At 39.1% G+C, this 13,388-nt stretch overlaps 2 protein-coding genes across 3 annotated transcripts in view; both read right to left on the bottom strand.

Moving 5' to 3' along the window:
• LOC114477502 (ras-related protein Rab-9A-like) overlaps nt 1–13,388 on the bottom strand; it is a 38,709-nt gene that overhangs the window by 4,728 nt on the left and 20,593 nt on the right. Inside the window, exon 1 of one of the 2 annotated variants that reach the window (XM_028469844.1) lies at nt 2,661–2,753. The exons of the other annotated variant lie outside the window; for it this stretch is intronic. The gene's annotated coding sequence lies outside the window, so the exon portion shown is untranslated. Of the gene's footprint in view, nt 1–2,660; nt 2,754–13,388 lie in introns of those variants that run through there. 2 annotated transcript variants of the gene reach the window in all.
• tceanc (transcription elongation factor A N-terminal and central domain containing) lies at nt 1,458–2,762 on the bottom strand. Its single transcript, XM_028469793.1, has 2 exons — nt 2,681–2,762; nt 1,458–2,563 (listed from the first exon to the last, which is right to left on the bottom strand). The coding sequence occupies exon 2, from the start codon at nt 2,556–2,558 to the stop codon at nt 1,698–1,700; it is 861 nt and encodes a 286-aa protein (XP_028325594.1). The 5' UTR covers nt 2,559–2,563; nt 2,681–2,762; the 3' UTR covers nt 1,458–1,697.

The raw sequence follows: 13,388 nt of genomic DNA, 5'->3' as shown, positions 1-13,388 counted from the left end.
ACAAATACAAAATAAATGACTCAAAAAATAAACAAGATGACTATCAAAATATACACCAAAAATAACAGTAAACAACAGCACAAATCTCCAAAAGCGCCAAATATCCCTGGCAAAAGCATCTCTTCTTGTCTTCCATTAGTTGTTAACGCTTTTGTAAATAGGGCTCTTGTTTTGAAGTTAACCGGAAATTTTGTCAGTAGCACAATGAATGGTCTCAGAAATGTCGACATGAAATGTGTTTACATTGATTTTTATGGATTAAATGACCACATGTTGATATTCTACTTGGTCACTTTCTCACTTAAAATGTTTTCAGAACTTTCAAAGGTGGAGAATCAACAGATATTTAGCCTCAGTGTGCTTCAGGTTTTTGTCGTTGTAGGTTCCAAATGCATCTTGGGAAACTTGGAAGTAAACTTCAGTGGGAACGCTCATCATCCTAATCATACTTATAGTATATAGTAGACAGTATATACTCATTGAGTTTTAACGTGTAGTGTGGAGTGTGACATTTAAAGGCAAATTGAAAGGCAGAGTTAAAAAATTGAGATGGGCCATAACTCCGATGTGCGGCCATGTTAAGGGCTCACGGAGGTGTACTCTGCGATGGATAAATCACAGAAAAGCTCCTCAAAACGCATTATAGATGCAAAGGCATACAGGGAAGGACTTGGTCCGCAGGAAAGGGCACGATGTTTCAGAAAGTTACGGTTTATTGGTGGTGCAGATCCGTACGAGTCGGCTCCCTCGTCTTGGATCAATGACGACCCGGAGAGTCTTCCGTCTATTATGTATCCTGATATCGTCAACTACCTGTATTTTACCAATCCCATACACAGCGAAAGACCTTAAATCTTATAGAAGTTTGGAGATCGGCTGCGACTGCAGAAGCTCACATTAGCAACGGATATATATCAGCAGATAACTCAGTAATTTCTAATAATTTCACAGTAAACCTGCAGCAAAGATACTCTAAAGTATACGACCACCAGGAAATCTTAGATTTAGGCAAATCAAACAGTTATTGTCCGTTAGATGCGACTACTCTGGACCTCGATCCTCGGATTGCTATGCCGGCTACATCCAGCGACCTGTGGAGCAGCGGAGCTCCGTGCCAGCAGTGTCCGACAGCGAAGGAGAGGTAAACGGTGTGAGCACCCAAGCTAAAAGCTAAGCTCAGAGAACGCCGCTTCCTTCCATCCTATGTTCTAATGTCCACTCCCTGGAGAACAAACTGGACTACCTGAAGCTGGATTTAAATGCAAGACGGGAGACGAGGGTGACGGTGTTTGGATTATACGCCAATAAAAACTGGTGCAACAACAGTGAGCTAGTCTCATGTCACTGCTCTCCTGATGCAGAACTACTGACTCTAAAATGCAGACATTGTTCTCCCTAATTTGTTATAACTTTTGGCAGTCTATAAAAACACGTTTTTCACGGTCTGACCTATTAGTACAGCCAAAAACACGGCAATAGTTCACCATTTCCTCTCAAAATTTGGGATTTGCTTGAGTATGTGCTGTTTGTAAACCTGCTGCTTATCTCCAAAATGGCGACTTCCGGGTTGATGACGCGCTGTGAAAAACCTCTATGCTAACAGTGATGAAAATCAAAGCAGTAACAGGCAGAATATTATTGAATCCAAAGTCTTAGGCATAGATTCAAATATTCAGTTTGAGTCCAAATAGAATAGTTTAGAGGCAGTTCCAGCCGCTGTGGTACCACTGCTGTCCACATCCACTGCAACTCACAAAGGTCATGGCATCCTCATCGGGGCCACCCTGCCGTACCCACGTGGGCAGGAAAAGGGCCCCCCTTGACACCTGCATCACCCGACACTCGGACCCTCCACACCTCCTGCAGCGGATCTTCTGCGTGTGTGTGCCCTCCGGGGTCAGAGGAAGCTGCCTCTCGCTCACACCTCTGGATCTGTACTCACGTCTCAACATCTGGAGCTCGGGACAGGCCATCTCCTCTGATGACATTCTGGCAAAGTCCACTGGGGTCAAAGAACCGCTCAGGAGGTCCAGACGGAGGTGGCCGTTGTTGGGGTTCCTCAGGTTGGCGACTTTGCTCCTGACGCAGACTTTGTATTTGACCTTCTTGCTGCTGTGGAGCGCATGGAGGGTTTCTTCGATGTCTCTTGCCAACTCTGCGGCCTTTTTCTCATCCGAAGGTTCCGGCCGAAGGGCAGCGAAGAGGAGCTCCACACATTTACTCCTCACAGATGACCCAGGTTCTGCAGGTTCTCCAGGACTGCACTTGTCAGAAGCTTCTGACCTCTTCAGGTCTGCTTTCTTCTGCTTTTGCGTTTCTTTGCTGTACTCTCGCCTCCACTTGGACAACAAACCCTTGACGGTCTTCTTCACGCTCGCGTCCAAACTGGTCTTCATGAGTCTATAGAGGACTTGGACCAGGTCTGTGGTTTCCAGTTGCTCTGCTGGTATGTGAGCCTGGTCCAGGTCTTTGAGGAGGTCCATGATGTTCCCATAGCTTTGTTGAACTCTGAGCTTCTCGATCTTAAGAGCCAGATGAGCTACTTCCTTTGAATCCATTGGGACTGCAAAAGAAACAATAGAAAACCAGACATTTTCAAACAAAGGAGAACAAACGAACCTGGTATAAGAACCAGTAACAACCTAAGTAAGATGACTTACTGGTGTCTGTGGGTGTTTACCTAAAACCAGTGGTAGTTATTTGGCGTTTCCGGCCAAACAGAAAACCGTCAGCACGGGAGCAGCCATGTTTAGTTCCAGAATAGAATATGTATTACCATTTTCCACCACAAGGTGAAGCTGTTGCACCAAAAAAAAAAAAAAAACATAGGGGAAGCTCGCCTCCTCTTTTTTTTCATCTCAAAATGTGCAAAATACTTTAAATAACACCGTCAAAAGTTAAAATATGTGATGGTATTGAAATTTCTGATGCACTTTAAAATAAAATAAATAGTATTATTAAGGTGTGTTTATAACAAGGAATCAAGAAAACGTAGCAGATTGTTGTTTTTTTCTACTTTGTGTTTCACTTTTTTGCTAACTTTTAACAATAACGCACAGTTTGCATTCACTTTAGAGTTTGAGTTCACAAATGTCCAACTCAAGGCCCGGGGGCCAAATCCGGCCCGTTAAAGCATCCAAATATCTCTGCCCCTCAAAACACACAAATCCAAGCACATTCCGCAACATCTGCAGGGCTAAGAGGTTTTTGTTTTTCTAACTTTTTGAATCTCAAATTCTTAAAAGAACTCCCATTTTCTACAAAAAAATTCCTCAAAATATCCCGAAACTAAATAAAAAATTATCAAAAAATCCAGGAAATTTAGGGAGAATTTAAGTTTATTAAGGATATTATCGGTGTCTTACATATTTTACATACCCTACCTGTAATCTGCGGCCCATTTATGATCAAAACTGGCCAAAATTTGGCCCTTGAACTAAAATGAGTTTGACATCCCCTGGGTTAGATGTTGGTTGCACAAACCTGCACACACACGTATTATGCAGACAAGAATCCTAAAAGTGGAAGGCATCTCTAAACAAGTTGAGGCAAGTATTTCAGCTGTGGTGCAATTACCTGTTGTGAAAGCAGAGGATAAATGTCAGTTGGTATAGTAATTCATGGTTATGGAGTTGGGAAGATGAATGTTCCTGTGGCTGAGGAGCCTGAGATAGTTGGAGGTGTAAAAGCAGAAGGTAAAATAGGAAGTTTCGATGCTTTATTTATTTTTATTTTTTGAGGGTGGGGGGTCAGCATAATTAATATATTGTAATAAAGATTCTGCATGAATACCCCCAACACACAGCAAGTGGAGGACATTATATAACTCCACATATGACATCACCCTCCTAATCTAACATTGATAATTTGCCTCCAGGAGTCAGGGCCACTACAGGCCTGAAGGGAAAGTTAATGTGTCTCCTCTCCTGAACTCAAACCGCAGCTTTTTTTAAAAACCCAAATGGAAGTTACTGCTTTCAGCAGCGTTAATGATTTACGTCGCTGCTCTGTGGAGATTCTAAAGATGTGTGTAACAGCAGGTTTTAACTTGCGTGTGTTGATTGCTGGTTGTAGGTTTTTGCAGGCATTTCAACTGAGGTGAAAGTAACGGATAACAAGTACTCACGTTACTGTAATTGAGTAGTTTTTACGGGTACTTGTACTTTTTTTAATATATTTCTAAAGTGTGTTTTAAAAGAAGTTAAGCAATTTGTTACATTTCTACACCCGAACCGTTTCTGGGTAATAGACAGACAGACAAAGTAAAACTACAAAAAATTAAATGACCAGACAACAATCAAGTGCATCACATCATAGCTGAGCAATCAGATGAAATGTAATGCATTACCCCAAAAAACAGCATTATTTTCTCAGTCTTAGAGCTCATTAATTTAACTGTATTTAGAGCCTGGCATTTTTTTATTATTGAATTCATTGGTGTTATTTTTCTTTATTTTTATTTTTTAAAGAATTGTTCATTTTGACCAACCTTTTATTTTTTACAGTTGCCTTTGTGGAAAATAAATCAAGTTCCAGTTGTACATTTTTAGGTTTACACATGAGATGTTTACTGCATGCAAGGGAACTGTGGCAAGATTTTTGACCAAAAATAAACTAAAAGTAAAAGTAACTTAACTTTTACTTTGAGTACTATTTAGTTGAGCTGCTTTTTAATTGTACTTGAGTATTTCATGTATGACTTACTTGTACTTTTACTTGAGTACAATTTCAATCAAGTCACAGTACTTTTACTTGAGTAGGATACATCAGTACTCTTTACACCTCTGCGTTTCAATTACTAGAACTGGTCTGAAAGGGGTGTGGCCAAGACTTTAAGTATGATCCATATTAAATCCCTTCATTAAGATGCATTTTGAACTCCTAAACTCCTCACACTACCTTTGCGGCCTGTTGGCACTTGCACGCCTTCTTTTATTGTTTGCAAGAGTGGAATTTTACCAGCATGCTCCGTGCTATGGCACATGCATGCTATAGGTGGCGCTCTGTGCACGCACTGTATTTGGTAGGGCTGTAAGAGGAAGTGGAATGTTGCTGTATCACATCCTGCTTCTGTATGACATGTGTGCACACACACACAGACAGAGCCCCGCCCCAGAGCTGAGACATGTATGAGGACTGAGGCCTCTCTTGTTAAAATGATCATTTTTTTCATGGGCAGACATGCATGACAGCAAAGTATCCTCCCCCCACCACCGTGTGTGCGTGTGTGTTCTATTCAACATGCCCAGTAATAATTCCAGCAAGTTCATTTTGTCCATTTATTTAAAATGTTAAGCTTTCTTTTATTCAGACAACTTATTTCAGGAAATTGACTTTGATCTACTGACTTCTGTTGATCGCTTTGATGTTTCCTAGACTTCTGCGTAATAACTCAAGCAACTTATTTTTTTCTTCTCTTTGAATAATATGTTATGTTTTCATTTATTTAGACAACTTTTTTTAATGAAGTTTACTTTGATCTCCTGCCAACTGTCAATCTTCAAGTTGGCCACGCCCGAAAAAAACTCTTGACACATCAAAGTGAAAGTCAAAACATTTCAGGAGATCATATATTTCCTTAAAAAAATTGTCTGAATAAAAGAAACCTTAACATTTTAAACTGATGATGCCAACTCCTAAAACCATTTCTTAATATTTATACATTTGATGTAAAAGAAGCCATTTTTAACCAGAAGAAGATTCAAACTTTCCAATATATATAATTATATCATCTCTTTAATCCTAAATCATCTCAACTACAATCTATTTAAGTCAACCGATACAATACTGATACAAAAAGATGAAAATTACTGGAATTCTGTGATGGACTGGCGCCCTGTCCAGGGTGTACCCCCGCCCAGCGCCCTATGAGAGCCGGAGATTGGCACCGGCAGACCCCCGCGACCCTGTTAAACGGGAATAAGCGGGTATGAAGATGGATGGATGGATTACTGGAATTTCCTCCTAATCGCGCCTTAAATCTTTGGTATATGTTTCACTTTGAATGAAAAAACAAACTTTAACAGGATGTCTTTGTGTTTCGTGGCCTCAAGCTGTGCATTTCGTCCATAATGTCAATATGAGCTGATGCCCTCCTGACTCCAGATACATATTGATATTTGCCAAACAAGATTATAATCGGGGAAACTCAAGCATTCATTAAAAATGTGTGTGAACTCTGGATCACAGAGACGCAACTTTTACCACAACTCTTTTTTGTGAATTTTGGTTGTCATTTTGTGTATTTCCTGAGTGTTTTATGAGTTTTTGGAGTCATTTTGTATTTTTTTGCAAGTATGTGTATTTTTGTTATAATTTTGTATATTTCTTGAGTCTTTTGTGTGTTTTTCTTGCCATTTTGCGCATTCTTTGTCTTTTGTGTGTTCTTGGAGTCATTTTGCATATTTTTGCCGCTGGTTTGTGTACTTTTGCTGTAATTTTGCGTATTTTTGTTGTCGTTTTGAGTATTGTCCATTGTCTAAACCACATGTATCCATAGCAGTGTGATTCTCCTGTCTTATAATAAAATGTTGTGAATAAATTGTTTCTGTTTGTGTCTTTTCAACAAAGCTGAGAAGAAACCAATACATCATGACCTTGTGGGTGATCGTCATATTCGACTGGGGGCGACTTTTTCACTCCTATCTTTATCTTGGATTCTGCTGCTGCCTCTCACTTCGCTCTGTTATGACTGACATTGGGTGCTTCAAGACATATTGTTGTGAGCTAAACTAAAATGTCACCGTATTCAGTTGGCGCCTGTAATGGGGTTTGAATCTTCGATGGGCAGGAAATGAGGCTCTGAAAACAGAAAACCACAAAACTCCACCACTGTTTTGTCTCGCTTTGGTGAAAGATAATGTTGGCACTTAAAGATAAACCGCTGCCAAAAACAATGACGAGTCACAACAATTACAGCGTGGTTGGGTTATTTTTTGGCCCGAGATCTAAATTACTGCGCTGTTTCCCCTTCGGAGTGTTATTTACATGCATTCATCCTCATTCCTTTGTATAAAAGCAGCTGCACACATGCCTACGGCTTATGAAACATTCCCCTGCTGCATTTTCTCACAGTTGTTCAGCGTTAATCGGACCAGTATTTGTAACACGATCACAGACAAGCAGAATGTGCACAGGTGGGTTTTGTCAGCTGTGAGTTTCTCTAAGCACACATATAGTTAAAGATGAGGGAAGCTGGCTTTTAAACTTGTTAGAATTGTGCCAAACATGCTAAAAACTGTTGATCGAGATATTATTTCATATTTCTCTGCTGTATTTGCGCCAAATGCACACGCTAAAATCATGCAAGGTTTTGCGCGAGGTTTAAAGTCTGTCCATTTGCTAAGGTTGCAAATTTTATGGTGGAGAATTGCATGCAAACACGCGATATTGTTCAAAAACTTGCATGCACGGCTATGTTACCTGTCATATTGCAATTTCCACTTGATTTTGTAATAATAATAATAATAATAACACTGGAAGGAAGTGGTTTCCCTTTCCCGCGATCACTCCCAAAATGTTCACGTCTTTGTCCACCATTAAAGGGAAAAACTTTGATGTTTTAGAAGGCGATACAATGACTACCGGTAACACGCCCAAAAACACACCCTGTTGTGTGACGAGAAACAGTAAACATCATGTACTGTAGGTCTGCATCACAGCATATTGATTTGTTTACCAATCTACATAAAAACAACAGTAACGAAGTAACGTAATATAAAAAGTAATGCATTAGAGCACCAGCTATGGCTAAAAGTAACAGCATTACTTTGTAATTCTTTGTCAGTTTGAAAATAAATAATATTACTACGGCAACCTCAGGGCATTAAATAGAAGTCAGCTGTACTGAATCCTTCTTATTTCCTCATTGTGCATTTAATGACTCAGCGTTACTGAAAAGAAGAAATGAAAGACAGCTTATGCTTCAAACATCTTAAAACTGACAGAGCCATAAATAAAGCTTCACTTTTCCGCTCTGAGGAGGGGAACGCTTGTTATTTAAAGCTACTTTCTCGACCAGAATGACAGAAATGAACATGTCGTTATCTGAGGCCTTTTCGGTGATGATGAATTAGAAGAAGCACATACAACGGTACATAAGTGTATAAGGGTTGTTGTTTTTTTTTAATCATGGCAGGAGGAAGGACAAAAGAAGAACAATGTGAGCCTCCAGCTCTTCCTGGTTATTTCCGTCATGTGATTGTGGCTGGAAGTTAAATGTCTTATTGTTAGCGCGCACACATACAGCACTGCTGCCCATCATAGTGTAGCTCGCCTCTGTTTGCCATCTTGTCTTTCTGGTTCATTTCCTGTTCTCTACCTTTTCTTTCCTCCACATCACTGCTCCCCTCCTCCCATCCTCCTGCAAACACATTCCTGCCCTCCCCTTCCTCACCCTCTGCTTCTCCTGCTGGCGTCTCCCTTCCACTTCAGCTGTCTGATGAAAGTATGGTGGAACAATATAAAAAAAAAAACACTTGGTGGAGTACAGACGTTGGCCGTAAGGAATGTACGGTACATTAGAGCGCTGACGACTGGTTATTTGATTTATTCACCCTTTGTGTTGGAGTAATTAATGAAGGCTCACGCAAAACATGCTGACTTTGTTTGAGCTATCAAAAGATTAGATTAAAGTGCTTCTATTTCCACTGTTTGGTGATTTTTGATCATTTTTTGTAGAAAAAGAAAAAAAACATGCACATTTCTGGGATTTAATGATATCTACTATATGTGGTGTCAACATAAGAATACAAATGCAGACATGGTTAAAAAAACAAAGCATACACATAAAATCCACAGAAAAAAAAACACACAAATGCACAGAAATATAACAAAAATACTCTGAATGACAATCACCTCCACAAAAAAAACACAAAACAACGCCTAAAATGCACAAAACAACAACAAAATGACTCCAAAAGCAAAAAAGCAACAACAAAAATACGTAAAACAGCAACAGAAAATGATAGAAAAAATGCACAATGCAACAAAAAACTGAAAACAATGTCTAAAACATACAAAATGACAACAAAATGACTCCAGAAATGAAAAAGCAAAACAGAAATCCACAAAATGAAATAGAAAAATACACAACACTACAAAAAACAACAAAAATACACAAACCATTTCCTAAAACACACAAAATCACAACAAAAATACACTGAATGACTCCAAAAACATAAAAGCAATAACAAAAAGACACAAAACAACAACAGAAATACACAAAATGATGGAAAAAAATACAAAATACAACAAAAATAGAACAAAATACACAACACAACTCCTAAAACACACAAAATGACTCAAAAACAAGAAATCAATAACAAACGTACACAAAACTTTTTTTTTCTTACAGTGGAAAGAACCACATAGGAAAATAAAATGTTGGCTCTTTAGAATATAGAACCGTCACGTCGGACAATGTTCATCTTCACAGACTACATACAACACAATGAAGTCAAAGGTATTTGAGTTCAACTTGATGCCATTGAGCGCCATTTAAAAATCCATCTTCATTCAGCTGATACATCAAATAGACAAACCATGCCTACCACATGTGTTTGTTAACACTCCATAACAAGCAAACAGAACAAATCTAAAACGTTAAAGCTGAGCTTGAGCCAACACCCATGAACCACATGGCAGGTTTGTCTGAAAGCCCTTCAGCTTCAGTCCTGTTTGATAGTTTCCCTCTGAAGTGCCTAAACAGAGAAGCCAGGCATCTTCGTCAAGCTCGCAAATTAAAGTGTTTTTACTGGATCTGGTAATTGTGTTTAACCAAAAACCTAATTTAAGACATAAAAGCCACCCCCACAATGAGGCCACTTCAATAACACAGGCACATTATGGCCTAAAACATCTGATAAAGGAGTTCAGGTCATTTCATCCCCCATGGATATCCAACTGTGTGCTTTGCTAACCCGGTGTTCCAATGTAAACTAAAGCCTCCCTCTAACTTCCTCCTCTGAGTCTACGTGTTGCACTTGTCTCACGTCTATAAGGGGAACTTCAAAGTAAACGGTGCTCGATCATTGCTTTGAGGAAGTGCCTCTTAACAGGAAGAAGCTTTGGAGTCTCAAAGTCTCAAATTGAGGCTTGTTTTGTTTTAAGATAGCTGCGCCAAAATCCTGTTTAAAGGATGGATTCAATTTGTCCAATTTGAGATGTTACTGTATTACATTTCTCAATCACATATCACTTTGGATTATAACCATTTGGCTCTAAATTATAACATTGTTGAGTTAAACGTGGAAGTAGCAAGGACAATGCTAATTTTTCGGTTGTATGAGCTAGCTAAAGTCAACACACGGCTACACGAGAACTGAACTGATTACTATGATTAACGTGACTAACAGCAATTACCTGTTTTATTTCTCACCTGTGAAATAACTTATTTAAATGTATGTTTTACAAGTTTTTAATGTCTTTATGCAAAGTATTGGGCTGCATTAGCTTTGTTAGCATTAGCTTTAACGTGATCTACTTATGTCAGGTGGTCATTTTAACATAGGCTGTAGTCTGTATTTGGAGTGTTGGTTCAAATGTATAAAGTGACTAACAGCAGGTATATTACCTTTATAATAATTGTTTATTTTACAGTTTCCTTTACTGTAATTATCTAAGCTAATACTTTAGTTCTACGCAAAGTCCTTTGAAAAAATTTTGTCGTTGAAAAGAAGAAGTTACAAATTTGGCCTGTTTAATTTTTTAGTTGTCAAATAACTGTTTTTTTTTTTTGTTTTTTTTTTTAAATGTAAGTTTTACAGGATTTTAGCGTCATTATGCAAAGTGTTGAACTGCATTAGCTTCGTTAGCATTATTTTAACATCGGTTGCAGCCAGTGTTCATGAGCTTAAACTTCCTGAGTCATTATTGTTTTTATATTAGGTGTTAAACTTATCAGTCAGATGATCATTTTGATTAAGACCTCAGCCAGTATTTTTAGTGTGGGTGTAAACCACCATAAAGACGTATAAGGCATATAGATATCTTTTTATAGCGTCACTTCTTCATACCAGAACCCAAATGTTGCGTTTCAGTCATCGTCCCTCCTCTTTAAGTGTCACCAGTGACATCAGCTATGAATTGTGGGTCAATGACCATTTTAGGAACTCTTTCACTCAAACACACCCAGCCAAGCTCGGAGCGTACATGGTTAACGGTTTGCACACTTGCAGTATTATGTGAAACACTGCAGCTGTGGTCAGTGGTGGAATGGGGAGCAAGGGTTTTTTTTTTTCTCATTGAAGTGCAAAGGTTCAGTATCTCTCCCTGGCAGCAGCGACAGAGTTACATAACTATGAACATGTGAGCGAGGGAAAAAGGGCAACAGACCCAAGAAAAAAGCTGAGAAAAATAGAAAAGAGAGAGGGAAAACGGGGGTGGAGGAAAAGAAACTGGAAGATGTCATACAGTGACGATATGGCCACAACAATACAGGCCTCGGTTTTCACAGATGCTCCATGTTTGCCTTTTTTGGCATCGCAGGAAATGAAAAAGAAAGGAATGAGGTTTAAAAGGCCAAGATTCCACATCAGGTTTATATCAGACCAACGCAAAAATGCTTACAAGTGAAGGAAAATATCCACAGGGTGTCGGGGGCGGCCATTTTAGGGCCTGCAGTCTTTCCTAAAAGATAACAATGGATGCCATGAGCCCTATTCTTTCTCACATTAACCCTCTTATTATCCTCAAATATTACCAACGCACTGTTCCAGCGAGATTCATTTTGTCTTTTTTTTCAATATTATTAAGTATTTTGTTATTCAGACAAGGATTTTCAGGAAATTCTTGTGAAAATTTCCTGAAAAATGAAAAATGAAACCTCATCTTAACATTTTACCAACACATTTTACCCTTGGGGTCAATCAGACCCTGGCGATATTTGCTTCCAGAAAATGATTTTCAGTAACGTGTTTGTGTTTGTTTATTGGTTGAATACATACAGTAAATAACCCATTGATAAGGAAACCTTGACCTATTCTCTAGCGCCACCATCAGGCCAGACCTTTAAATATCCATTAATTTATCTTAGATAGTTTTCATCCAAATCTTCTCAAATTCACTGACAATATTATTGACCCTATTGAATGTGGTGGTGTAATGACCTTTCCTGCAGCGCCACCATCAGGTCAAACTTTCAGCTTTCGAGTTAGTTTATCTTGAAAATCCAAATCTTCTCAAATCAACTCAAAAAAATCAATATTTTTGCTCCTGCAGGTGTGGGGATGTAAGACATGATAGACATGTTTTACACAGCCAAAATAGCTTGGGGTCAAACTGACCCCATAGGAACACCGATGCCTGCCATATCTGTTCAGCAAATAGAAAAAATATCATCATGATAATTTAATGTTTAATCAGTTGTACTCATCAAACTAGGAAAAGTTGTGATATATGACGTTTTTTGAATGATAAGCATTAAATGAGGTCAAAACGACCCCAAGGATAATAGGAGGGTTAAGGTGATGATAAAAATGCATAAAGAAGGAAGAATTGTGGTTGTGAGGTTATTGTAAAGTTAATGAAGAGTTTTCTTTGTCTGCACAAACAGTTCATTTTGATACATAAAGGCACATTCACGCACACACATCAGACAAAACCAGCAGTGGGAACCAGAACAGTCCCCCCCTTGTCCGCCCTGTGAACAACGTTTTCAGAAATAGCCTCCCCCGCTGCTATCAAGCTGGGGTCACACTTCCTGTCTTTCTGTTCGTGGAGCCATTGCAAGGGACTCTGGGTAAAAAACTGGGGGTACATCCGCTCTCGCCGACCCACGTTCTGTGTCTCCGCCCACCAGTTTGCAGCAGGAAGTCAGAGCTTGCTCTTCCTCCCTGGGCTGCACAAATGCAGAAGTGTGGAGGGTTCCGACTGGAGCAAAGTCGCTCTCATTTCTCTAGACGAAGCTTTTCAACCACTTAAAAGAAAGGTTTTTTCAAATGCGGCCCTTTAGAGCATCCGATTTGGCCCATTGGAGAAAGTGAACATGTGCGTAAATGACGAAATAATTCAGTTGGAAATTGTTGTCAAAAGAACTCAGCATTTTTCCAAAATCCTGCAATTTTTCTTAAAGTATTTCACAAAATCTGCCCAAATTAAATAAAAATTGGTTAAAAAATAAATAAATCAAAGGACATATTGCTTAGATATTGTTGATGCCGTCCATACTTTATGACTAATTTATAAATGGACGTGCAAAGTGTTAGTTTTCCATCCCGCCTAAAACCTATGGCCCACTTGTGATCAAACTGGTCCGTATTTGGCCCTTGAACTAAAATGAGTTTGACAGCCCTGGACTAAAGCAACTTTTCAGGCAGAGTTTGCAACAGTAGCTGTGTTTCCATGACAGCTTTTCACAAAATAAAAGCAATATTTCTAAAGTTTTCGAC

The sequence above is a fragment of the Gouania willdenowi genome, chromosome 2 (genome assembly GCF_900634775.1).
Source record: "Gouania willdenowi chromosome 2, fGouWil2.1, whole genome shotgun sequence".
NCBI lineage: Eukaryota > Metazoa > Chordata > Actinopteri > Blenniiformes > Gobiesocidae > Gouania > Gouania willdenowi.
The sequence above is the reverse complement of the archived record's forward strand: the minus strand, read 5'-3'. Positions and strand labels throughout refer to the sequence as shown.